The sequence below is a fragment of the Nannobrachium achirus genome (assembly GCF_963921795.1).
Source record: "Nannobrachium achirus genome assembly, chromosome: 3".
NCBI lineage: Eukaryota > Metazoa > Chordata > Actinopteri > Myctophiformes > Myctophidae > Nannobrachium > Nannobrachium achirus.
This window is the reverse complement of record NC_137812.1, coordinates 27,374,201-27,400,516: the sequence shown is the minus strand read 5'-3', so window position 1 is coordinate 27,400,516 and position 26,316 is coordinate 27,374,201. Positions and strand designations below refer to the sequence as shown.

At 42.4% G+C, this 26,316-nt stretch overlaps 1 protein-coding gene across 1 annotated transcript; it reads left to right on the top strand.

Moving 5' to 3' along the window:
• akt3b (v-akt murine thymoma viral oncogene homolog 3b) lies at nucleotides 1-24,163 on the top strand. Its single transcript, XM_080722160.1, has 13 exons — nucleotides 1-188; nucleotides 3,273-3,398; nucleotides 8,367-8,478; nucleotides 11,717-11,861; nucleotides 13,242-13,373; nucleotides 15,393-15,458; nucleotides 15,991-16,059; nucleotides 16,585-16,707; nucleotides 17,209-17,337; nucleotides 19,706-19,920; nucleotides 21,557-21,644; nucleotides 22,864-22,966; nucleotides 23,905-24,163. The coding sequence occupies exons 1-13, from the start codon at nucleotides 143-145 to the stop codon at nucleotides 23,988-23,990; spliced, it is 1,440 nt and encodes a 479-aa protein (XP_080578286.1). The 5' UTR covers nucleotides 1-142; the 3' UTR covers nucleotides 23,991-24,163.
• The last annotated feature ends 2,153 nt before the right edge of the window (nucleotides 24,164-26,316 follow it).

Below are 26,316 nucleotides of genomic sequence, written 5' to 3'. Positions count from 1 at the left end.
TACAGCGAGGGTGACAGTGGGCGTGTGTCTAGGAGGTAGACGGAGGGACCTGCTGACCCGGCATCACCCTCGGCCCCCCACCACCACTCCTCCTCCTCCACCGGGGTCACGGCATCAAGAGAGGTGACGAGGAAAAGGCACCATGAGCGACCAAAACGTTGTCAAGGAAGGCTGGGTCCAGAAAAGAGGTCAGTGCATTTTGTGGGTCTTGTCTTTCTCACCATGCTTCATGCATTTGTTTTGTGTTGTCATGCGTGTACCCATGTGTATGTGCCGTACATTGCTTGGTAATGTATGCAAATGAAACTGTATGAAAAGTGTTAATTCTTTAGCGTGGTTGCTGAGTTTGTCTACTGTGCCAGTGGTTCTCAACAAGGGGTCTATAGGGACACCCAGGCATCCTTGAATAGTTTCCAGGGAATTCCCAGCTAAATGATTGATGGTTAATCTTCTTCACCATTATTACATGTATTGATCTGAGCTCACGGAAATCTGGACCAAATGACAGATCATATCGGATCATGACGGCCAGAGATGAAACAAAAAAACTAATTCTGATCAAACTGGGGATCCTTGAAATTAAAACGGTCAAAAATCACTGGTCTACATTATCAGCCTCGATGGCAGTGACCGGCTATGATTATTTTATCAACATATTTCTATTGAATATTCGTATTGGCAGGTGATTTATTTTGTAATTGACCAGGGATGAAAAGGTTAAAATTCCCATGTGTCATTCTGAGCACGGGTATTTAGTTTGTGTACTGGAGGTGTATGTACAGTATGTGTGTGTGTGTGTGTGTGTGTTGACTGGCAGGCGGGGGGGAGTTCCTCCTGTGGCACTATGAGCACACAGAGGATGACTTAACACCCTGGTTCCTTCCTCCTTGGCCTCACGGCTCAGTGAATTGTTCTGTACACCTCAGACTTCTCTCACAATAGAGGTCTTGAGTAGAGCTGCCAAACCTTTGGGCCGATCCCGAGTCCTAGTGCGCAGATAATCGATATGACCGATATTTTGTAAAAAAGTAAAGCGCAAAATCTTGCTATCAATTTGAAAACCTTAGATTTGACTACATTTTCTATTTGAGGACGTTTAACTTTTAAGCACACAAATACTTTTTGATAGAAATTAAGAATGCATACTGTATATGAAAATATTTAGCTAATTATACAATCAAAACAAAATACTCACTTTATTTATGTAACCACTTAAGCCATGTTAGCAATGTACAAGCTCAATAAGGCGATCTACAAGCTCACAACAAGTTGCGCTGTAACACGTGAGGTAAAAATATCAGGACACACACAACGATTTCGTCAAAAAGTAAAATAACGGCTGATATATCGGCCAAACCCATATATCAATCGGGCTTTAGCATTGACGTCTAACTCCCTTCTCAATAGCTGTCAGTCGGTGCCGTGTAAGATTTGAGGTACCTGTATTGAAATTAGTTTTCGCAGATGGGTTGTTGAACATTATATATCAATATGACCTCTGTATTTTCTGTTGTGTGGTCAATAATTCACTCAAAAGACTTTCCTCGATACAAATATTGGCCCTGAGACAAACCTGTTGTATTCTTCCATTTGAAAACAGGATGACATTAAGGATGACATTAAGGATGACATAAGTACCCTGTAGACCAGTGGTTCTCAAAGTGGATTCCAGGTACTCTAGGGGGGTCTAAATTGACCCTTACAAGTCTGTAACTCTGACAGTATACAAATGGAACCAAATGGACCCTAACAGGTCCATTTCTATTCTGTCAGAGTTAATGGAAGACCTTGAAATGTAAAAGTTTGAGAACCACTGCTGTTGACAAATATCTTTTCTCACATAATAAAAAGCTAACAGTTATCGGAGTAAGCCTCATTCTGCAAAAAGGTCTGTTGTCCCCTCCATAAGAGACACAGAGCAGAGGTGACATACTGTACTGCAGGTGTGTGGGCACACCGGCACATTCTGTCTTTTCTCAGATATATTTAAAATATCAGGACCTTATTCACTGCACCATTAAGGGGAAGGCAGTGCTGTGTGTGTTTGTGGGCTATTCCTATCTGTTGAACATGCATGTCTAAATGAACAGAAAAGCACAATTCATAATCATCTCAAAGAAACCCCACGTTGCTTGTCAGGCACAATGGCAACCAAGGGAAATATACAGCATTTTAAGGGAAGTTGTGGATTATTTGAGCTAAATACGATACATTTTCACAGTTGACCATCAAAACCAATTTTGAACACGATTTGGTTTTGTCTAGCGAACATCTACATGGCGGTAACGTTGAATTGTTGGCCCCTGCATGCCTTCTATTGATTCGAAAGTGTCAAAGTGAGTTGGATCATTAAAATATGATGTATTCTGAGGATTCTACGCAGCTGCAATGTAGAACATTTTCTTTTTCCACAGAGGATATATTGTAAATATATCGTCATTAGTAAATGAATGCAATACTTCATTGTACAAGAGTGTCGCACAAAAGTAGTGAAAATAGCTGATCTACAAGCTCACAACTCCTATTTTCTCTGTTTTACAAATTTCGACAATAATAATGATAAAAAAAAAAAGGTTTTGGACGAGAATGCTCAGAGAATGTCTCCTTTATCAGTGCTACGTTAGTTTTTCTTATGTAGCATGGGGCCTTCTCTGTAATGTTTGATTTATTTGTTCCCCTAATTTGGTCCAATAAAGTGCAGCAGCTCTAGTGCAGGGTGCAGTACTTAAAACTACTGACAACATTGATATTTCAATATTATGAATGGCATTGGGGTTACATGTCTTTCTGTTTCATAGGGGAACTGGTATTTTAACATATCTTAACAGTTTTTGTGGTCGTTTTATTCCTGTGGTGGCGTGCCACTGCTGAATTAGGCTTGAGCAAGGAGATAGCTGTCATATATGGAACAATGAACTCAGAATAAGTGGATAAGTTGCATGGCGATAGTACATACATACGGTACCTACCAGTAGTGTACATCTACAGGAGTGGCTTTAATGCTGTCACGTGTGTGATGCTGTTTACCTAAACATATACAATATAAGCCTTTTCATTCTTTGGAACCGGCGACTATGTGTGCTTCACTAATTAAATGCCCTCAACTTTCAGGTGCTGCCTGTATCACTGTATGTTGTCAATATATCCCAGCCCTGCAATGTCACAGAGACAAATTCCCTCTTCCGTACAGGAATTTGTCTTGGCAACGCTGAGCTAATGCAGGTAATTTTGTTTGCTGAACGAAAGCTGTTTGTGTTACTTCCTCTTGGCAGGCGAGTACATCAAGAACTGGCGACCACGCTACTTCCTGTTGAAGACGGATGGTTCCTTCATAGGCTATAAGGACAAGCCACAGGACGCTGACCTGGCCTATCCTCTCAACAACTTCTCTGTAGCAAGTAAGGACACCCCTTGTAGCTGGCTGGGCTCCATTGGAACTCTTGTCTCATTTGGAAAGCCACATGTCTCATTTCTAGATGAAGCAAACATTAACACATCCACTTCCAGGTATATAACTAGTAAGACGCCTCTGGGCGACATGCAACCTCGCCCTAAAGGGTGAGGTCCCACCAATTCTTGGCCATCTGGCCAGTGATGTATATCGGACCAGTTACCCATATATGCAGATCCATGTACATCCATTTTATGCTCATACATGGAGATCCCTGTATGAACCATAGACTGTATAAAAGATATGGACAAAGCGAAGCCATTGGTTTCTATGCAGCGCAAATGACACAATATGGGTCCTTGGCATGGGTGTTGCCATCATAGATTGAAATGCAACCAGAGGAGGCTATTGGCTGCCAACGGTCACGTGCAAGCGCAGGGATACATGGGAGAATGTGGTCGGAGCCTCCCGAAATACAGCACACGAAGAAGAACACAGCCGGCTGGTATCAGTTTAGTTGGCCACGCCCCCCGCAACTTTATCATCAATTTTAACATAAATGGCACCTTATTTTCACAAAACGCATATCATCGTGATTGAAAGGCAATTTTTAACTAGCGATAGGAACCATAAAGTATTCATGAAAATGTTAATTAAGGTTAGAACACGAAAGGGGAAAATGAATGGGATCCAATGGAGAACAATTCTTTTTGCAACCGGCCAGGGGGAAAACAGCGCAACTAGCGGCCAATCATAGAAAGTTTTAGTTCCGTATTGGGCTAATTTTAAATCGGCGGAACTCTCCCCCTGGTCTGAACCAGCTGCACAGATATGGGCTTTATTCCTCTATATATAGTATGGGCATTTCCATATGAAGTCCTGTTAGATATGGGCTTAATATTGATGACATCAGGGATCTCCATATATGGGCATAAAAGGAATTTAGTTAGAGTGGTTCCCATGACATCACAAATACATATACGGTATTTTATGCCCATACATGGAGAGTTTTTCCAGTGTTTTTACCTTATTTTCGAGGCTCAATGAACGCACCACCGTCCAAATGTAGTCAGATTACTTCCGGTAATGGCCGACGATTCGTCTTTTCTTTCACCCAGAAAAGAAAAATTATAACCGCGGCCATCCGTGCTTTTGTTATGGTCCGTAGAGAAGGGCTTGTTTTAAACAAGAACGCGATCTGGAGATAGATTGCGAAATAAATTCATTTTGCTTCACAGCATTCCATTGCTGTGAATAGAGACACACGGGCGCCTACAAATTCACGCCCCCTATTGTGATAGCGACCCCACTTCGGGTAAGGATGAACGGTGAACTGCAGCTGCCAATGCAATCCCAATGAGAGGAATTGTGAAATATCATAATTTCAGTGGTTGACTACTGAGGCAATAGCGATTCTTTTTGTGTTCTAATAAAGTGTCCCATGAGTTTAATTTTGCCTTTTTAAAGTGGCATATCTGTCATCTTGATACACTAACTACAATATACTTTAACACATCTGGTGCCAACCCCGAGTTTGAAAAGGTACCACCCCTGTGCCAACCCCGAGTTTCCCGAGTTTGGGCCGGGTTTTTTTTTTTTCAATTTTTTTTTTTTCAAAAATGTTTTTTGGACCTCCAGAAATGTATTAGGCATGATCGCGATCGCGAAATTGCATGTTTAACCCCCATACCAACCCATCTATACTATAATTTTGCGAATGTCTGAGTGTCACAGCGTTTCTCCTCAGTGGCTGGAGCAATTGATCTGAAATCGCATCACCATAAGCATATGAACACACCTGACATAACTGTGAAGCCCGTTTGTCACTTTCACAAATCATATGCTGTATATTAGCATTTTTATGGTGTATCTACTATCTATTCTGCATCTAGCTTGAGGCACATCTATTCTGCATCTAGCATGAGGCAAAATGTTTAACCAGCTCTGTGTGTGTGTGTGTGTGTGTGTGTGTGTGTGTGTGTGTGTGTGTGTGTGTGTGTGTGTGTGTGTGTGTGTGTGTGTGTGTGTGTGTGTGTGTGTGTGTGTGTGTGTGTGTGTGTGTGTGTGTGTGTGTGTGTGTGTGTGTGTGTGTGTGTGTGTGTGTGCGCAGGCAGGCAGGCAGGCAGGCAGGCAGGCAGGCAGGCGGGCGGGCGGGCGGGCGGGCGGGCGGGCGGGCGGGCGGGCGGGTGGGCGGGCGGGCTGGGGGGGGGACAGTATCTCTGTAGCCATTAAACGAAACGGGTTTCTTACATTGATGCTCCTACAGTACATCATGCAAGCACCAGTTAAAGTTACTTTCCATCCCTCATATACTGTGTGCACAGTGCACATCCCATAACCCACACACTGCACATCATTTTGGAGCTCATATCTTTGAACGGGTAAGGGCTAGTTCTTTCAAACATGGCAGCCATGTTTGTTTACATCTGAAGAAAACATAATGGCTGATAAATCATGAATGCCTGAACGGATTTCCAAGCGGATTTTTTTGTTTGAAAGCTGTGAACAGTGTGCACACACGTGGTGCATCATCTAGGCATGGGCGTGCAGCCGTGCACGATCCATGCACTATAAATTACATGGAAGTCTATGGAGACCATGGCATCGCGGGACATTGAAGAGAAAAAATCACTGCAACTTAAGTGTTAATATTAGGCTAACCACAGTTGAATTGAAATGACTTTCTATGGGCTGGCTTGCAGTTCACCGTTCTCCCTTACCTGAAGCGGGGCCGCTGTTTCAATTGTGGGCGTGAATTTGTAGGCGCCTGTGTGTCTCTATGGAGGTTTTCATTTCCTGATGATGTCATCTCCCGACGGATTATGGGAATTTGAGTTTTTGCATCAGTGCCGGGTGCCACAGACCGCACGCTGCAAAACCAAACTAGCCGACCTACAAGCTCACTACGTTGCTTGTAGGTCGGCTAGTTTGGTTTTGCAGTCCACGGTTGGATTTGAATTAAAATTAAATTAAAAGTCTTTAGAAAACATACTACCGGTAGTAATAATCTGTGTTGGTTTTATGTTCACAGTAAGTGAATGCCAGAAGGCATTGCTTTCATTTGACACTCAAAGGCATTACTTTGAGTCATGTGAACAAAAAGGTCGAGATAGACTGAGGCTTTCGAGTACATGTTGAATTCTTTTTAGGGAAGGTGTCTTGTTTATTCTGCTCCTATTCAGAGAGGCTTACATGCACGAATTCTTTGTTGGATTTCTGTTTCCACCTGGTTCTCTGTGAAAACTTTTCCACTGCAATATCAAGTTTTCAGGAGTCGACATTTCAAGTTGTTTGCGCAGTCATCATGCAAGCAAGTGTAGTTTCTAGCTGTTCTGAAGTTTATTTTCCTCTGATCTGTGACAAGTTGGCACGATGTCACAGAAGTCGGCATTGTTTCTTTGTCAACCAGCGAAAGTTGGCTGCTGTGTAAACTTTGGCAACATTAGCCGTCAGCAACCAATCATTGTGCCAGTGTCACTATATGCCGCACCACCACCAACTGCTACCACAACAGCAGCACTGCAGCTATTCAGTCTGTGCACACAGTCTAAACTCAGAGATAAAAACACCTGTACACAAACTACAATGATTTTACTCTTATGAGCTAATTCTCTTATCCTGACGTTGACAGTACTACAGTGAGCTCAACAATAGCGTAAGCCATATACTTCGTCTCATGACACATAGGGAAAATACTAGTATTACTAATAATATTTTATGCCAATGTTCACCTATGAAAGTGCTTAAACCTCATGGCTTGACAGTGTATCTTAGACCCCTGACCAGGTAGAGAAAACCAGCAAATCTCTGCTATGTGCAAGGGATTTTTCAAAGCAGACTTTTGCAACTCAAATCTCTGCATCTGGGGGTCCCTGGAACAACATATTTTGAGATGGGGGTACATGTCATTTTGGGGGTCCTTGACATGAAAAAGTTTGAGAACCACTGATTTAAGGCCTCCACACACTAACCGAGTTTGTGCACGATGTTGTGGTATTTCAGGAATTTATGACCTTGACGATAAAATAAGCCCAAAATCGATCATGATGCACAGTTTTTCTTATGTAGTGTGAAATGGCTGGCGATTATGTTAATAGGCTTTTTACAACCCTCCCGACGGTTTAGAAAATATCGGACATGTTTGAAAATCAGCCTATATATCTTGTAGTGGAAACGGGTAGTAAGATATCTCTCCCGAGTTTGACAAATAAACACCTGGTGCTGGTGCAGTGCACAATAAAAACCACGATGCCGGTCAGACTGAATCAGATCAAGTTGCAACACAACACCCGCTGCACGGCAGCAAGCGAAGAGAAGGAAAATATGTATCCACCGCCAGCGAAATTAAAAGCTAAAGTATACTGTAGAAGCATTTCGGATTCAGGCGAAAACCATGGAGTCATGACACAAAGAACAGCTGAAAACCTGCGCATTGACATCCAAAAACCCCCGCTGGCATTTGCATCGCATTGTAAACAACTGTGCCTCAACGTGTGTGTCGTTATAACCACGCAAGTTATTAACTTGCGGTCATGTCGCGATAGTTTTCCGTTGTGTTGTACAGTATTTTTGATGGATTTTACTAACAGAAATCCACCGTCCCTGGCTGGATCATCATCACAGACGCGAACACAGAGAGACGCAGCAGCCCCTCTCTCTCCATCCCTCCCCTCCCGCTCCCTCCTCTTGTCAGATTTCACCACCGCGCTGTCGGTGAAGAAGTCTTGTAGTGTGAACAATCTACTCGCACAGCGTGACACAAGACCCAATAATCTTCAAGAAAGAGGATTGTGTAGTGTAAATGCTCATACGATCCGAAGAAATAATGATGATTATCGGATTGTACGCAAAGTCTTGTAATATGTGGAGGCCTTAAGAAGAAGACCCAAAACTCTGCCTTGGGCAGGGTTCTACCGTAATAACTGTCTTTGTTTGTTTACCCCCCTCTCTCCCTCTCTCTCTCTCTCTCTCTCAGAATGCCAACTAATGAAGACAGAGCGACCCAAGCCAAACACATTCATCATCCGCTGTCTCCAGTGGACCACCGTCATAGAGAGGACCTTTCACGTAGACTCCCCAGATGAGAGGTTCCTTCACTTTTCTTCTCATCCATTATGGACTTGCTCAAGAGCAGTTTTTTTATAAAGTGTTTTGTTGTTGCATTTCTAAGCCTTTGTTTGGGGCGACCGCTGGCCTAGCAGTCCAGGCGCATAGGCAATGCCTGACAGTGTGTTGTGGGTTCGAGTCTCTCCCCGTTTCCTGTCAGTCTAACTGTCCTATCAATAAAGGCTTACATGTAAAAGCCCCCCCCCCCTTTTATTTGACAGTGATAGTAGAGACAGGAAATGAGGAGAGAGAGTAGGGGAATGACATTCAACAAAATCGGGTCTGGCCGGCCAGGAATCGAACCAGGTACTTGCAATGGCATTTTGCCCTCGTGTGATCAGGTCAACCAGTTTTTCCCCCCCAACATTAATAAAAATGAATAATGATAAAAATGAAATTCCCATCCCATCCAGCTATAGGTAGATTAGCCTGTCTCTATCCAACCTCACCATTGTTAGTTGTATTGCATAATAACACCCATTCTAGTGACATGTATTTAAGGATTACAATTCAAACCTGCATTGTAACAAGTGCAGTATGTGGTTCGTGCCTTTAGCCCACTGAGCCAGCTTCACACATGCCTCATTTTTTGACAATTCCCCCGCTCATTGAGTTCTCTTCCAGCATTACGTTCTCCTTGGCTACAGTCACTCTGGACTCTGGGAGTATTTTATTCTTACCGAAGAAAAAAAACTACCCACATGCAGCTTTTGCGCTCCCAAGTGTGCTATGTTTTCCTTTTTTTCCCCCTCTCGCTCTGAGCACAACGTTTCGACCAAGTCTGGCCTTCTTGACTATGTAATTCTTCTCATTGGACAGAATGCGCTTCAGTCAACACAGTGAGAAGAAAGACAGGAAGTAGAAAGAGGTGTGGCAGTGTAACATGGCCTGAGAATGTCAAACCCAGCAGCTCTTAAGTCGCAGGATTCCGATCACCCTATTACTTAAGGCTTGGTGCTCGCTACTTAACCCTTTAAGACCTGGAATTATTTGATGCTTTAATTGAAAAATAGCAGATCTACAAGCTCACAGCGCGGCACCGAGTGCCACGCTGCGAGCTTGTAGATCTGCTATTTTTGAAAAATCTTGAAAATGTGTGCACATTTTTCTATATATATTTTTCAAAGCAGACTTTTGTAACTCAAATCTCTGCTTCTGGAGGGGGTCCCTGGAACAACATATTTTGAGATGGGGGCGGGGGGTCCGTGGCCAAATACCTGTTATTTTGGGGGTCCTTGACATGAAAAGGTTTGAGAACCACTGATTTAGAGGAAGGATTTAGAAGACGGGTCAAAGATCGGTTCAACGATATTCAAAGACTTGCACACATTCCACGATTTCTCAAAAATAGCAGATCTATATCTGCTATTTGTCAATAGTTAAAGCATAAAATAATGGTTAAAGTGGTTCAAATCTAACGCGACTTAGGCGCGTTCCAGGTATTTGAGAGTTTAAAAATCACAGAAGGATATAGCCTGCAATTGCTGCTGTGTTGTAGAGGGCTAAAGATGGCTCAAGACTCCACTAACAATCGATTGTCAATATTGCTTTAATGGCACCAATTATGCCAGAGGAGCTCTAACATTTTTCAAAGGGATGTTTTCTTGTTTTTTTGGAATGGAGCTCCTCTGTTGTACATTATGGAAGTAAATGGCCAAGCTAGTCTGCCTTTTTAAAGTCGTGGCTATGTTGTATTGATTGTTGTACCAGCACACTACAGTAACTCTTCTCTCCTGTTAGTTGTTTTTTTCTGGCCAGTGGCCAAAGCCATACTAGTCAAGCTCATTGTAAACATTACAAAGCCTACAAGTTAATTAGTTTGTAGCAGCTAATGGAAAAACGAATTCCATTAATACATTGAATCTATGACTGACAGCATATCTGACCATTATCTGAATTGCCATGAGGTGGTCGACACGCTCTGCCTATCTGAGATAATGCTAACCAAGCTCACAACACATTGCATTGTGACACGTTGTGTGAGCTTACGAAAGAGATTTGGTGCGAGGTGGAAAAAGAGTGTACCGTACCAAGAACAGTTGCATCTCGGTCCGTTTGACTAAGTGTGGTGGGTTTAACCCATTAAGACCGAGGCGGATGTGGCAGCATAGCTATGCTCCATATCCATCTGGGATCGCTCCCATCTAACGGCTGTAGGAGGCGGGTCCATTTTTTCAAGCTATTTAGCAGGTGATTCGATGGGGCTGCCTGTCTATCACAGGCACAGGCCAGTCTCAGCACTACAGTGCTGATGGAGCCCACCCGTAGCTGCCGCTGATTGGTCCGGACTGGGACTTTACGGCGATATCAACTCTCTTTCAGCGGTTCCAGATATTTGTGCAGCATGCTACTGGCGGAGTCGGGTTACCTGAGGGCGATTCTACAAATCATCTCTGTCGGGTGGAAACCTCATATGACCTTTTCAGGATTCAAATTTCAAAAACAGCAAAAGTAGGAGAAAGACGAGCTCAAAACGTGTCTCGAGCTGCGGATCTGCTACTTTTGATGCTTTTGTGTGACGCTGTAGTATGATCAAGTAGGGCGTTAGTTTACGAAAAAAAACACAACAAAATGCCTTCTAAATCCTAAGGGTTTTCAGAAACAGTTAACTCCAATAGGTTTCTGCCCGACAGCAGAGAGAGATATATATATATAGCTTTGATTGATTGAAGACTTTATTAGAAGTTTGCATAGGAAAAGGTACAGTTTCATGACCGTACAGTCCACTGGTACAAAGTCAACTAAAAGGAGATCCTAGGCTTTTCGTCTTATTTACACAGGAAACCTTTATGTATCTCATGTCATATAACACTGAATGACAGACGGATAGAACACATTATTATGCAGTAGATATTGTCAGAAAAAAACACCAAAACAGTTCTCCAAAACAGTGCAAAAAAATATAGATATTTACAATAGAAGGGTCAGGGGGAGGGTAAGGCTGGACTAGGTTTGTTTTTACCAGTTACGAGCGGCTGCCGCCTGTAATTGGTTTTTCAGGGCGATTTTAAAGGATGTATTTACACTCCTTTAAAGGCCTTCGGTAAGGCGTTCCACATTTTGGTGGTATAGCAGGAGAACGAGTTTGACCCTTTGTTTGAGTTGACTCTGGGTTGAACGTGATCTGTGGCTTGATCTGTAGGTAACATCTAAAATGACGAAGATGCTTTCCCGGTTTTAATGGGTTTAAGAGGATAATGGTGGTGTCATGGTTTGTAGGGATGAGTGGGCCGAGGCGATCCAGATGGTGGCTGACTCGCTGGCCAAGCAGGAGGAGGAGGGCATCCTCTGCAGCCCCACCTCGCAGATCGAGAACGTCAACGAGGAGGAGATGGACACGTCCATCAGCCACCACAAACGAAAGGTGAGATCTCACTGACAGCGGATGGGCTTCACTAGCCTGGCACGGCCAGACAAATATCACTGCATAGATCAGGCGTTCCCAAACTTTTTTGTCTCAGGGCACCCCATGAATATTCTTTTTTTTCATCCGAGGCACCCCTACATTATATTGTCGTTGTCGGGTGGAAACCTTGTATGTTCAAAGCCTTCTCTTTTTGTGTTATTATTTTGAAAACTATTTAAAATAGTGAAAATAGCCGATCTACAAGCACACAACGCCTCGCATCGCGACGCGTTGTGTGCTTGTAGATCTGCTATTTTCACTACTTGTGTGACACTTTTGTATCATGAAGTAGGGCTTTTATTTTACCAAAAAACATACACATTTGAAACTCGGAGATACAAGGTTTTTGCCTGACAGTGACAATATTCATCATTTTCACTCCCAGCACCTTATATTTATAGCACATTTTAGCGATGATGTTGTGAGGAAAACATTGAGATAACAGCCATTTTGGTTAGAACTGACTGAAATAACTTTGTACTTCAAGTTTAAAATGATACTAAATATGTTTTTATATGTGTCCAAATAAATTCCAAATATTATCAAATTATCTCGCGGCACCCCTGGACTGCCATCGCGGCACCCCTGGGTCCCCCGTCACCCACTTTGAAAACCCCTGGCATAGATATTACTCTGGAATCTATGTGGAGATTCCAGAGTAATCTACAGGTCAGAATAAAAAAAATGCCTCTGGTGAGAGTGAAATCCAATCACAACTGTGAGGTGCCAGACCAAATCTGCAGTGGGCAAAACATTTTTTTTTGCAATGGCAGATTTGTCTGGTTTCCAGACAAACTTTTACAGCTTATAAAGGCATGCAACTTATGCAATACCTAGGACTCGTTACATAAACATAATGGCACTGCACAAAATTTGACAAATAGAATCTGAACCTCTTTAATTGCCAAGTACAACCGATGTGCAAATATTCTGTTGTTGAAAACATTTGAGTTACAAAGATAACAGACGGTTGGAGCTGTTTTTAGAGTTGAGTAGCGTGGAAAGAAAGGGCATGTGAAAGTGTCCTCTTTAGACTTAATTTTATACTTCTTGTAAGATAAGAAATGAGATAAGCCCAGATGATAAAGAAACTTTAGAAGCCGTGTTTGACCTCTAAATGATGGATGGTGGTTATTTGATAAAGTGGCTTGTAGTGTGGACAAACTCATTTCACCCTAACTTTGACTGACATTTAGTTTTTTTTGTTTGTTAATTCCCCTCCTGCTTGTAAGGGAGTAGCACTGTATGTTCTTAGGAGGAAGAAAGAATATTGAGCGATGGGGAACCAGATGCTTTCCGAGGTTGTTTTTATGTCTCACTTCTCTTTCTCTTTTCCAGACAATGAATGACTTTGACTATCTGAAGCTTTTGGGGAAGGGCACCTTTGGGAAGGTCATTCTGGTGAAAGAGAAAGCAAGTGGCACCTATTATGCCATGAAGATCCTGAAGAAGGAAGTCATAATTGCCAAGGTTGTCCACTTCATTGGTTTGGATTTATTATTGTTTACTCGTCTCCAGAGCACTATGAAATTCTCTTTAAAGCTGCAATGCATAGGATAACATCGATACTGCAATGTAGAAATACTCTCATTTCAAGTAAAAGTCTGGAAATCTAAATTCACTTGAGTAAAGGTACATAATTATTGTCATTAAAATGTCTACATTTTTCCATACAAGAGTTGAGAGACCATGTAGACTGGTCAAAATAACTACTGTAATTACTTTCAGCTTAAAAAGTTATTTAAAAAACAACAGTACTGTGGTGAAATTCAGATCAATCAATAATCATGAGAAAATTAGGAGACAAGACAATTATATTAGGTGGTGGTGGTCAAGTTTATGTAAACATGATATCATGGACAGAAGTACAGTTTAACACTCTGGGCAGTGGTAAAGTAGTTCTGCCAAGAGGAATGGTCAAACTCTAGAGTTTTACTGTGTGGCTTCAAGGCCTCTGGAACGAGTTGTACCATAACAAGATAGGCTTTACCAAAACAATAGTTACTGAGGCCTACTGAAGACCTCTCGACTCCTAACTATCAAGTATTAGTATCATCATAAAGACCCAGATATTAATATAATCAATAAATACATGATCTACTCTATAACGTCACACATAATCAATCATGATAATCTCTAATCTACTGCAGTACCAATGATGTTTTTAGTTTACTCTTCCATGCTGTTTTACTGTACAATGAGAAAGCACCAGTGCCAGGTTTCATTATACTGCTCTGTGTACTGCAATTAAGTATTGACCTATGTTGAGCAAAATGTCTTTTGCACCAGAAGATTTCACAAACAACACCCCCATCGCTGTGTGTTTTCTCATCACTTGACAACTAGACAGGTGTGCCGACAGCCAGACAGCGAGGCATTGAGGCTTGTGCAGTGCAGTGGTGCAGTCTAGACTCATGCGCGCACGCACGCACGCACGCACACACGCACGCACGCACGCACGCACGCACGCACGCACGCACGCACACACACACACACACACACACACACACACACACACACTTACACTTATACAGTATGTGTAGTGTAATAATAATAATAATAATATTAGGCTTATAACACATGCATCCACACATAACTTAGAGCATTCAGTATGACTGAAATACAATTATACCCAGTTATAATGGTAGAGGGGCCCAGTTATATTTACAACTAGGGAGATTTGAATGCTTTGTACATGACGGTGGCCTTGCGGTGCACATCTTAAAAAGATTGCTTTGAACACTTCTTTTTTTGGTGGTCCCATCTTCGCTAGCAGCAGTAGACAAATTAATTAATGATGCCTCACGCCTGTGTTTTTATACTGTGTGTTGTTGTTGTTGCACTGCTGTATGTGTGGTTTCTATTGTGAAAAATAATGAAGTGTGCTATCTGGGTGTGGTCAAAATGATCACATCAACGGATGAGGCCATATCTGTTCACGTTAACTACTTGGAAAGCCGCTCCCCCCTGTGTTCACACAACAGTACTTGGTAAACTACAGACGCATATTTTTTACAAAAATGTCAGAGTATAGACAGTGTCTATAGCGTCTATGTAGACTACACCACTGCCTGACTGAGCTGGCATGCAAGTGAGTGCCTGTGCCAAGTAGCCGATGGCCCCGCATATTGTTGACCGTGTCAGCTAAGTTTTCAAGCTGGAGTGAATCTAAAATGATAGAACAGTACAGGCCCAGGCCTTAATATTTTGAGTCAAAAAGGCATTATTCATTCTTCAAAATCAGTCGGATCAAACAACGTTTGAAAAAGGTACTTTGAAAAAAGAACACACCGATTTGATTTCTGACACATGAAAGATGCTCTGACACAAGCCTCACATTTTAGGAAAATTCTGTCCCACTTTCTAAAACAACAGGATTTGACACATCTCTGCAAAGAAATGCAAGGCATAGCCTGTAGCAATGTTGTTTTTGTGTACTGACCTGTCTGCAATCTTTGATTATCTATCTTCTTTCTCTTTGTATCACAGGATGAAGTTGCTCACACGCTCACAGAAAGTAGGGTATTAAAAAACACCCGACATCCATTCTTAACTGTGAGTATGGCCCACCCAACACCCGGGTAACATTGCAACTAGCTAGATCTGTGACATGTTAACAGAGAAGCCTTGTCTTGAAATTGATCCACACGCAATTTGTCTGAAAGGGAAGACATAGACCCTCAACCTTCTCAATTCCATTGCTGCTTTGAGAAGCACCATGGAAAGAATGAAAGACTCGAAGAACACACTGAAGTTATGATTTTAAATAGATTGCTCATTCAGATTTTGTTTCATGCAGTTCACTTTAGGCCGTCTAGGCTGTCACTCAAAAACAAAATAAAACATGTTATAATTGTTTATTTCCGGGATAGTGCACATGCACATTAATGAACATTTTCGATCAATTAACACGATTTCATGTAAATAAGCTGGGTATAGCTAGAAGCTCCTTTCCATCCGTAGTCCCACATACAAATACACCACAGTTAAAACTAAAAGCCAAACCTAATTTAAGCCTAACTAAAAACCTAAATACCTACTGTAAGTCTTATGCCGTTTTTTTTATTTTTTCTTTTTTTTTATTCAGTCTCTGAAGTATTCGTTCCAGACCAAGGATCGACTGTGCTTTGTCATGGAATACGTTAACGGAGGAGAGGTAAGGAGCCTTGTCATTATTACCTTCATGGGCACGATGAGGTGTCCACTTCATAACAGCGGGTCTCGCAGTGTTCATACAATGTACCCTTTATCGTTGTTTCTCATCACATATCTGTGAGTGGGCCTTTAAGCTGTAAAATAACCCACCTGTATAAGCTGTATTTCTCCATTGTACTGATAACTTGTTTGCTCTCTTTGTGCCAAGGTCACTTCACTTGGTTGTCGGGAAACCGAGGTTTCTAAAATACGCCAGCCTTATTAAATATGTCCCGGCTACCACTGTGGCATCCATCTCCGGCTCATATCCATCAGATCAGAGATTAGAGATTTAGAGATTGTACATTTTTTGGTATGCCTTATTGGTATGCCTTATACAGTGATGCGGAGAACGCAAAATGTACAAGACTTCTCCCTGCCATCATGTATTAAACATGTGATTTAATCTCACCTGGTGTAATGCCATCCCCACCGTAGGATACCAGACCAGTTAGTGTACTATTGATGTGCTTTCTCTGTCCGGCAGCTGTTTTTCCACTTATCGAGAGAGCGAGTGTTCTCTGAGGACCGGACCCGCTTCTATGGTGCTGAGATTGTCTCCGCTTTAGACTACCTACATTCTGCTAAGATCGTCTACCGCGATTTGAAGGTAGATTACGCACCGTCAACTACATCTGTACAAGATGGGGCTGGCGTACAGTATTTGCTGATATCATGTCTAACGTTATATGAAGAAACCCACACAGTTCCTCGTTCTTTTTGTTATCTCTTTGGTATTAACATTTCTGTACTTGATGTAGTGAGGAAATTACCGCAATGAAGAATTGGTTCAAAGGAATGCAGACATGAAATTATTGTCTCTCCACTATTTCAAATTAGACAAATTTGTCAATTTTTTGCACAGATTATTTGTATTCAATCCTCACATGTACTGTACAGACAGGCAGGAACAAAACTGCAACGTAATCTACATAATATTCAATCTATTTGTATCTACAGTTCTTAGGGATGTAACGATATAGTAACTGAATCGAAAAATCGATTTTAATTGGCAATGATCTACTATATCAATATGCACACTATGCATTTAATGAGAAGTCTTAATCGGCATGATAACATCGCCCTCTGTTGTCATGTTCACCTCAACCAGCTGGAGAACCTTATGTTGGACAAAGATGGCCACATCAAGATCACTGACTTTGGCCTCTGCAAAGAGGGCATCACTGACGCTGCCACGATGAAGACCTTCTGTGGAACACCGGAGTACCTGGCTCCTGAGGTCAGTGCTTTATTATTAACACCAGAGTACCTGGCTCCTGAGGTCACATGCTTTATCATGATTAGATATTTTGTTAAGTAGAAAGGGAAGTTGCAAGTGTGGTTGCTGTTTTTTTGCATTTTCCCCTTTCAAGTCAATGGGGAAAATGTATTCTATTCTATTCACTAATACATTATCTCATCAACACACAATAGACTTTATTTTATTCAACAACTTGCCGATAGTGAAGTCATAAACACAGTCAAACATATCGGTCATATCGGTTGGACTCTGCTATCAGTGTTGGGAAAGTTCACTTTCTAAGTTCAGTTCACAAATTTAAAAATCATAGTTCATAATTCAAAAATTTGAACTAAAGTTCATGATTCTAAAAAGGAACTAATATAGTTATTTTTTTTTTTCCGGTTAGAATTATTGACAGCCCATATAGAACCACACACAGAAATTATTTCATCCAATTTAATATTGAGGTGCCACTCTTCCTGCACCCCTTTGCAATGTGAAATGCCACCGAATCCGTAATCCTTTCCCATGTTGCTTCTGTCTTGTCGTAAGCTTTCATCTCGAAGGCAAAGGTTTCTAAACATCCCACATCCTGCAAATTTCCACGTGGTGAGAATAGCTGATCTGACGTGTCGCGTATGCAACACGTTGTGAGCTTGCAGATCAGCTATTTTCGGCATGCAACAGGTTGTACGACCAAGTCTAACGCAAAGACGAGGCGACGCGCGACCGAGCCAAACGAACGCCAGAATGAACGTGTTCACAATAACGTTCATCAAGAGGAAATGCAGTACTTTCAGTTCAGGCGACATCCAGCACAACACTGTCTACTATTAAACATTCTGCCACTGTGTGTATTGACATAGCGCCACTGTGTGTTGGGTATATACTGTAAGTTGAAGGTTACGATTCAATTTGATTTTCAATATGATATAGCAGGGGTATTCAACATTTTCAGTCCAAGGACCACTTAGTTGGGAGAGAGATGAAGCAAGGACCCACGCAACCTGTTAATAGATTCCATATAGTTTAATCTTTTGACAGCACAATCGTCAGTCTATTTTGGATTCTTAAACCGTCAATACTTAATAAACTTGTCCCTTCACTCTGTACTTAGTCTGCTCTTTTTCCCCTCTACACCAAAGCTCTTTGCCGAAGATCTGTTATTTTTGGCTAAAGTTCTCGGAATATGGACGCTAGGGTTAAAGTGGTTATTATAAAAAGGGAGAAAAAATGTTTCTATCACTCAAAGATTTGGAGGACCCCCTGTAGTAACTCTGAGGACCCCCTAGGGGTCCCGGACCCCCTGTTGAAGACCCATGCTGTAAGTTGATTTAAAGTAGGGCTGTCACAATATGCTTAATCCACGATTCAATTCAACTTTCGATTCTAAGGTCACGATTCAATTCGATTTTCAATAGGATATACTATTAAAACCTCCTTTCTTTCATCACTGAGAGCTTTATGAAGTATATATCACTTTCATTTGAATAATAACATGAGAATAACAAAAGGTATGAGGGTGCAACGCCCCCTCACACCCCCTCGTGCCACCGGGCCAGATTTGAAGTGTTGCCTGAGGGGGGGGGATACGGCACTCGCGTGGAGAATATTCTGCAAACGGTAGCCGTTTGCTAACACCCCGTCAAGTGCCCAAATATTTCCACACTTTTGACCTGTATGAAGCGGGAAGGTTTTTGATTTAGGGTCATAGCAGTGGGGGTGGTTTTCTGGTGCCACTAAAAAACGTCCATTAATTTTTCCCATAGAGATTCACAAAAATATTGATATCAATTATTTTAAGCCTAGAATCAAGCCATCCAGCAGTGGCACCAGAAAACCATGCCCACTGCCATGCCCTATAGCAGTGGTTTTCAACCCTTTTGATCTCAAGGCCCATTATTTATTCACCATCTGAGCCGCTGACCACCATTTAATGAGATTTAACTTCTCAGACCCAAAACTTTGAATATTTCGTTATCGTTGGATAGGACTTTGTCCACAATTCCATGCTGCATTGATGTGTTAGGAGATATGACATTCAAACGTTGATCAAAATAACAACTCTTCTATGTTATCTAGTTTTCTTGTAAATTAAGTAATGCCGATGTTTAACAACAACATCGGGTACGGGTCCATTTGCTTTCATTTTAAGCTCTCAGGAGTTACAGATCTACTATAAAGGGTCCATTTGGTTACCAACTCACCCTTTAGCTGGGGGCCACCCAGAATCCCTTCAAGGACCACTGGTTGGAAATCACTGCCCTATAACGTAATGGTCAGGGACATGTACAAGAAATCGCAAAATGAGAGGACAGTGCACTTTTAGTTGAATGACAGTGGTGGTCCCTCCCCCAACGTCCAGGTCCTAGAAGACAACGACTACGGCCGGGCGGTGGACTGGTGGGGGCTGGGCGTGGTCACGTACGAGATGATGTGCGGCCGCCTGCCCTTCTACAACCAGGACCACGAGAAGCTGTTTGAGCTCATCCTCATGGAGGAGATCAAGTTCCCACGAACCCTGTCGTCCGACGCCAAGTCCCTGCTGTCTGGCCTGCTCATCAAGGACCCCAACAAACGGTATGTGGATGGACACGCACGCACGCCCGCACGCACACACAGCACACAGCTTGTAAATCGCCTATTTTGGCTGTGCGACACCAGCGCACAAATAAATATATATCGTTGTTGTCGGGTGGAAACCTTGTATGTCCAAAACCGTTCATTTGTATTTATCATTTTAAAAATGATTTACATCAGTGAAAATAGCCGATCTACATGCACACAACGCCTTCATCATACAGTCTTGTATGATGAAGCAGGGCTTTACTTTACGAAAAAAGCTTACCAATTTGAAACTTGGAGATACAAGGTTTCTGCCCGACAGTGATGATATATATGTTTTATATACCATAAACCAAGTATTTGTCTTGTGAGGAGCCAGGAAAATTGTCTGTAAAAAAATACACTCATATGGATGAGCAATACACATATCTTTTTATACAAATATGGAAGCAAAGCATTACACATCCACATGCATGCATGCACACACACACATACAAACATTTGAACACTCCAACATTGTACATCCGGATAGAGACATGCCCGGGAACCCAAGGGAGTCTCTGACTCAATGAGTCAACAAGCAAATATCCTGGAACAGCTACATATTTTCCAGTTCGTAAAGACAGTTGTTGACTCACAGCTGACTCTTACTCCGCTTACTCTGATCTTAAATATAGAAGACTATTAACCAACGTGCTGATCTTTGTTCACATGCACGGATGCAATAACTCTTTTTTGTTGTCTTCGGTGTAGGGGTATGGCAGCTAGTGAAATCCTGAGGTTCACCAGCCACTTTGTTCACCAGCTGTTTTGCTGGCCACCTAGGTTTTCTGAATGCAGTAGAGCCCTAAACAACCCTTTCTCACCCCAAGGCATCGTAGTATTTCACTGCTTGTTCAGGTGCCTTTCGTGTTCAAAGCTGATGCCATGGGTGGCCCTTTTGCGTTCCGTGTTGATGCCAAGGCGATGATCCCAACCAATGTACAGCCCAAATGAGCCGCCGCGTCTGCCTTGTTGTCGATATTCTTATTGCAAAGACAAACTGTGCGATGTGTTGTTTTCGATGTTAAGTCTACATGGTCATTAGGAGACAGCACATGGTGGAGGCAACCATTTCAGACATCAGGGGAAGTTCTTTTGATGTCATTTGGTTTGATTTGACATCTTTATTAACGGATGATCAATCATCGATCATATGTGTGCACAAAACATACAACTGCACACAACTCCTGTCAAAAGGATAGACACAAGAAAGCTGGAGAGCTCATTTCCATTGCGGTCCTTTGGTGTAGGTGCGTATGTTGTAAACTGTGAGTGTTGTGGACGATGTGTGTATGGGCGCTTTGGAGTTAATTCAATACACCGAAAGCAATGACAAATATTTAAATATAATCAAATACATAGTACATACAGTGGATTTTAGTCAAAAACAGTAAACGGTTTCCACAAACTGTACAGTACGAGTACCTTTTGTCTCAATTCCAACGATAGATTGGAAAGAAAAGTAGGAAAGGAGGCTACTGCACCTGAAGGGAGTGAACTCATTCACCCTGGGAAGTTATTTCTGGTGCTCAGCAGCAGAGGCAGATATTCTTGTTCAATTGATGGCGACATGAAAGAGCCGTGCATGATGTTTGATTTCCATCGGCAGGCTGGGTGGAGGGCCGGATGACGCCAAGGAGATCATGCGCCACAGTTACTTCGTCACCGTTGACTGGCAGGACGTCTACGACAAGAAGGTATGTGTGCAGGCGTGGCATCTATGGTCGCTACACCAGTTGTTCTCAAACCTTTTCATGTCAAGGACCTGCAAATTGACACTTATTAGCCCACGGACACCACATTTTGAAAGTATATGCCAGGGACCCCCCCATAAAAGAAGATTTGTACAGCTCTAGCAGTGATTCTCAGCCGTGTTAATTCAAGGACCCCCCAGTTTGACATGCTTTAGGCTTTGGACCCCCATTTAATGGCATTTCTATCTCTGGGGCCCCAATTTATATTGTAAATAATCAATGTTCGATTTGTGTTAAATGAAAACTGGAGGTGGAATAAGGGAGTAGAATTTGATGTCCGTTATTAACATAAAGCAAACTCACTTAAAGCGTCACTCTTAAGTTCTTAACTTTCATTCAAACTGGAGTCTCTGATGTGCTGAATGTTCACCACCGAGACTAATGGAGTTCTAGCTGGCAGTGTGGCATGAAGTGACGTGCTCACACTGTGAGCTTCATCCACTTTTCTAAACATATCATTTATATAGCCAGCTAGAATCTAAAATGACACAGTTGCTTTCAGAGTTTTAATGTTTAAAGTCAAGGACCCCCAGAACTATTTGTATTTGGCCGCAGACCCCATCTCAAAATATTTTGTTCCAGGGACCCCGAGAAAGAAAGATTTGAGTTACAAACAATTGCGTAAAGAAATCTGCAAGCTTATACCGCGGCACTCGGTGCCACGCTATGAGCTTGTAGATCTTTGATTTTTGAATAGCTAAAGTATAAATCAGGGGTCTTCAACAGGGGGTCCGGGACCCCTAGGGGGTCCTCAGAGTTACTACAGGGGGTCCTCCAAATCTTTGTGTGATAGAAACTTTTTTCTCCTTTTTTATATTAACCACTTGAACTCTAGTGTCCTTTTTCCGAGAACTTTAGCCAAAAATAGCAGATCTTCTGTATTGGTGTATTGGGGAAAAAGAGCAGACTAAGTACAGAGTGAACGATCACGTTTATTAAGTATTGACGCTTCAAGTAGTTCAATATCTGAAAACACAACTTGGCATGAATCCAACATAGACTGATAATTGTGCTGTCAAACAATTTAACAATATGGAATCTGAACAGGTTGTGGGGGTCCCTGCTTCATCTATTTCTCAACTAAGGGGTCCTTGGCCTGAAAACGTTGAAGACCCCTGAGCTAAAGTATAAATGTACTGACCCTCCCCTCTGTCCTCTCCAGCTGGTCCCGCCCTTCATGCCACAGGTCTCCTCAGAGACGGACACGCGCTACTTTGACGAGGAGTTCACGGCTCAGACCATCACCATCACTCCCCCAGAAAAATGTGAGTGCCATTTTGCACAGTTTGCCAGGTGCCATCTGTCGCTGCCGCATAAATTCTTCATCCTCATCGTTTTCTTCCAATTTAGTCATTCGGTCATTTTGTTCCTTTGTTAGTTTGGTTCTCTTTGTTTTGTCTGTCTGTCCTAATCCATTTTTCTTCTCAGTGGGTTGACCAATCGATCCGAACACATGGGCATTGACCATTGGCATATGGAGTGGGGGAACTGATTCTTTACTTTTCCCAAATTTAAGCTGTAAAATTGCCTTGTTGTTGTGGGGTCTGTCTGTAGTCACAGTCGTTGTCCCGCAGGCTACGGGACGGTAGACACGGTCGTCGTCCCATAACCAGGCCGGACGGTGGGCGGACCTGGCTTCGGCGCTACAGTATACACACACACACATATTGCCAGAGAGAGAAGGCCAGCACAAAGGGGAACCTGGCTCAATAGTGAAAAGATGTAGTCGCGGGTGTGGTGTGTTCCCAAGCCCACACATAGTTTGAGTGCACACATCCCCAGGTTTAGACTAGTACAGCATATATTGTGCACTCAAATTAACAAAATGAGGGAATTCATTAACCAAAACAAGCAAATAAAACGTAAAGACATGCAATTTAGTGTATTTAATCATATCCCAAATTTATTTTTAGAGGTCACTGTCCACTCCAGAGCTCCATATATCAGTCTGTTCACTCTGTTGTGTGCATATGAGTTCTTGATTTCACAATCTTGCTTTTGTCATCACGCTTCCTGTCTGGGTATTGTGTGCGTGTGCGTGCGTGTGCACATCGGCTCTTGTGTCCTGTTTTATCCACATGAACCCTGGCATCACTTTGTGTTGCCAGTTTGTAGATCTGCTATTTTAACTATTATAGGTACAACAAAGCTTTTTTTAAAAAGTGATTAACACTAATACCACTCTGGCTTTCTTCCTCCTCAGTTGATGAAGACGGGATGGACGCGGCCGACAGCGAGCGAAGGCCCCATTTCCCACAGTTCTCCTACTCGGCCAGCGGGCGAGAGTGAGCGCTCCCACCCAGCCGGCCAGCCAGCCAGCCAGTATTGCCCCCATTCGTGGCCATTTTGAGGAAAACGCGTAGCCATTTTAGGAAAAAAAGTCTCCCCTCTTTTTCTCCTTCTCTGCTGCCACGCAGACTTGGAGAAGTCTTTCTAGGGACTTTAAAAGAGGTTTTGCACAGTGGGATAGACTCAAACCGGTCTCCCCACACTAAAAAAAAAAAAAAAAAAAAGTCTCCTACATTTTCAGCGCTATTTACTGCAGAAGGCAATGTTTTTGTTATTTATTTTTTTCTCTCTGTCAGTATTAGGTTGTCAACCCGGTTGCGTTCTTGGTTGTTGTTTTTTTTCTTCTTTTTTTTTACCTTTTTGGTTTTCGTTTGACTCTTTTGCACTTGGTTTGGAAGAGCCGTTTTAGGGAACAAAACCAAAAATGTTGCCTTATGTGTGCAGATGTTTCGTATCATACCGACAGGGTGTTTTGGGGGAGTGTGGGAGGGCGTGTGTGGGCGGTTGTGTGGGCGGTTGGGGGTCATTCTTAGTTGAGAATAATCCTGCCTTCAAGTCATGTTGGAGATATCGTAATTACGAGACGAGCACACGCGGATGCCCCAGCAGTGTCGTAAAACTCAACATTTTCTACGAGCCTCAACTTTGCTAGTACTGTGTCGATGAAAAAGTAATGGCGTTCAAATTGTGGTGGTAAGAGTTACTGGTTATTGTTGGTCTTGCGGCAACAATGTGTGTTCTGTGTTCATTGACGTGTCATACTGTTGTAAGATTCATGTCAAGCACCCCCAAACTGATACATATTTGGCCGCGGACCCCTTTTGAATAGTTTTTGTGCCAGGGACACCATAAGAGAACTTTTTTCAAGTCAATTTTATTTGTAAAGACGTTTAAAAACAACTAATGTTGACCAAAATGCTGTACAGAAAACAAAAACAAAAATATGAGATGCATCACAAGAAAATAATACGGCTTAACTGTGAAATGTCATTTTGCTGTGGACACCCTGGAACCCCCTCAGGGACTCCTGGAGGTCCCTGACCCCACTTTGAGAACCATTGAGGTAGGGTAATTGGCTTAACGAAACGATAAAACGTCAATTCCATACCTAATACGCGTCCTGTGTTATAGGTGCACAAAATAGGCTTTTTAGTTCTGACAATGAAACCATTTTCTCTGCAGCGTCCATTTTGTTTCCAACCATAACCACTTGGAACACACAACCTGTCGTACTCGCAACTTCCCAAACTCGCAAGCAGGAATTTCCCAGGAGGACTTGAAGGCAGCATGCGTGCGTAGCTCGTGGTTCACCCGAGCCTGAGTTATACTTAGTTGTGCAGGGGTGTCGTGCGCCGGAAATAGCAGATGTACAAGCTCATGTCTTGCTCTGCAACGCATTGTGAGCTTGTAGATCTACGTAAGTAGTATAAACCAAGCTTCAAAGCCGACTTTTGTTTTTCGCATACCCATCGCCATGGCAGTGCACATTCCCTTAACCCATGGCAACGAAAATCACTGTCTACAGGAAATGGAAAAGAAAAAATACAAAGAAAATGAACAAAAGAGAAGGAACAGACACGTTTATATCATTCCCTTAATTGTTGCAGTGTTTTTCTTTTCTCTATTATACATTTCTTTAAATCCAATTTCTTTTTTTTAATCAAATAGAAACACTAACCTGCCAGAAACTGCACGGTTCACTCAGGCAACACAGAGCACAACCACATACAACTCAGATACTGTTATGGCTTCGTACACCCAGCAGGGTAGAGAAGCTTCTACTATAGTTTTAAACCTGGTCATTTTTAGGGTTATGGTCGACCTTTTTGTTTTGCTTTATTTTTCTTTCTCATAGCTGTAGAACTAGTGGTATGGCTGTTTACACAATGAACGTGGCTTACTGTATGAGGGACGTGAGTCAAACCGTATGCTGTCCTAGCACACACACACACACACACACACACACACACACACACACACTAATAGTAAACTATAGCTGTGAGCTCTGCCATCGCGGGCTGTGAAAGCAGTTTTGGTCAAAGGAAAACTTGCATGCAAACACACACACACACACACACACACACACACACACACACACACACACACACACACAAACTACCATAACAAGACGGCAGGAGTTCTGACCAATGACGAATCATTATTGATAAAAAAAAAAAAAGAAACATCTAAAAAGAATTGATTCACACACTGATTTTAATCTCAATTGACTGTATCAATAAGTCACCGATCATATCACAGATCACACGATGAAACTGAGCCGTGAGACTCTGGCGTATGCAGACTGTGTCGAGGAACGGGAGTGTAA

Coding starts and splice junctions, on each gene's coding strand:
- akt3b (XM_080722160.1), top strand. CDS start 143: ATGAGCGACCAAAACGTTGTCAAGGAAGGCTGGGTCCAGAAAAGAG. Junction 16,708..17,208: donor TCGTCTACCGCGATTTGAAG/GTAGATTACGCA, acceptor CACCTCAACCAG/CTGGAGAACCTTATGTTGGA. Junction 19,921..21,556: donor ATCAAGGACCCCAACAAACG/GTATGTGGATGG, acceptor TTCCATCGGCAG/GCTGGGTGGAGGGCCGGATG.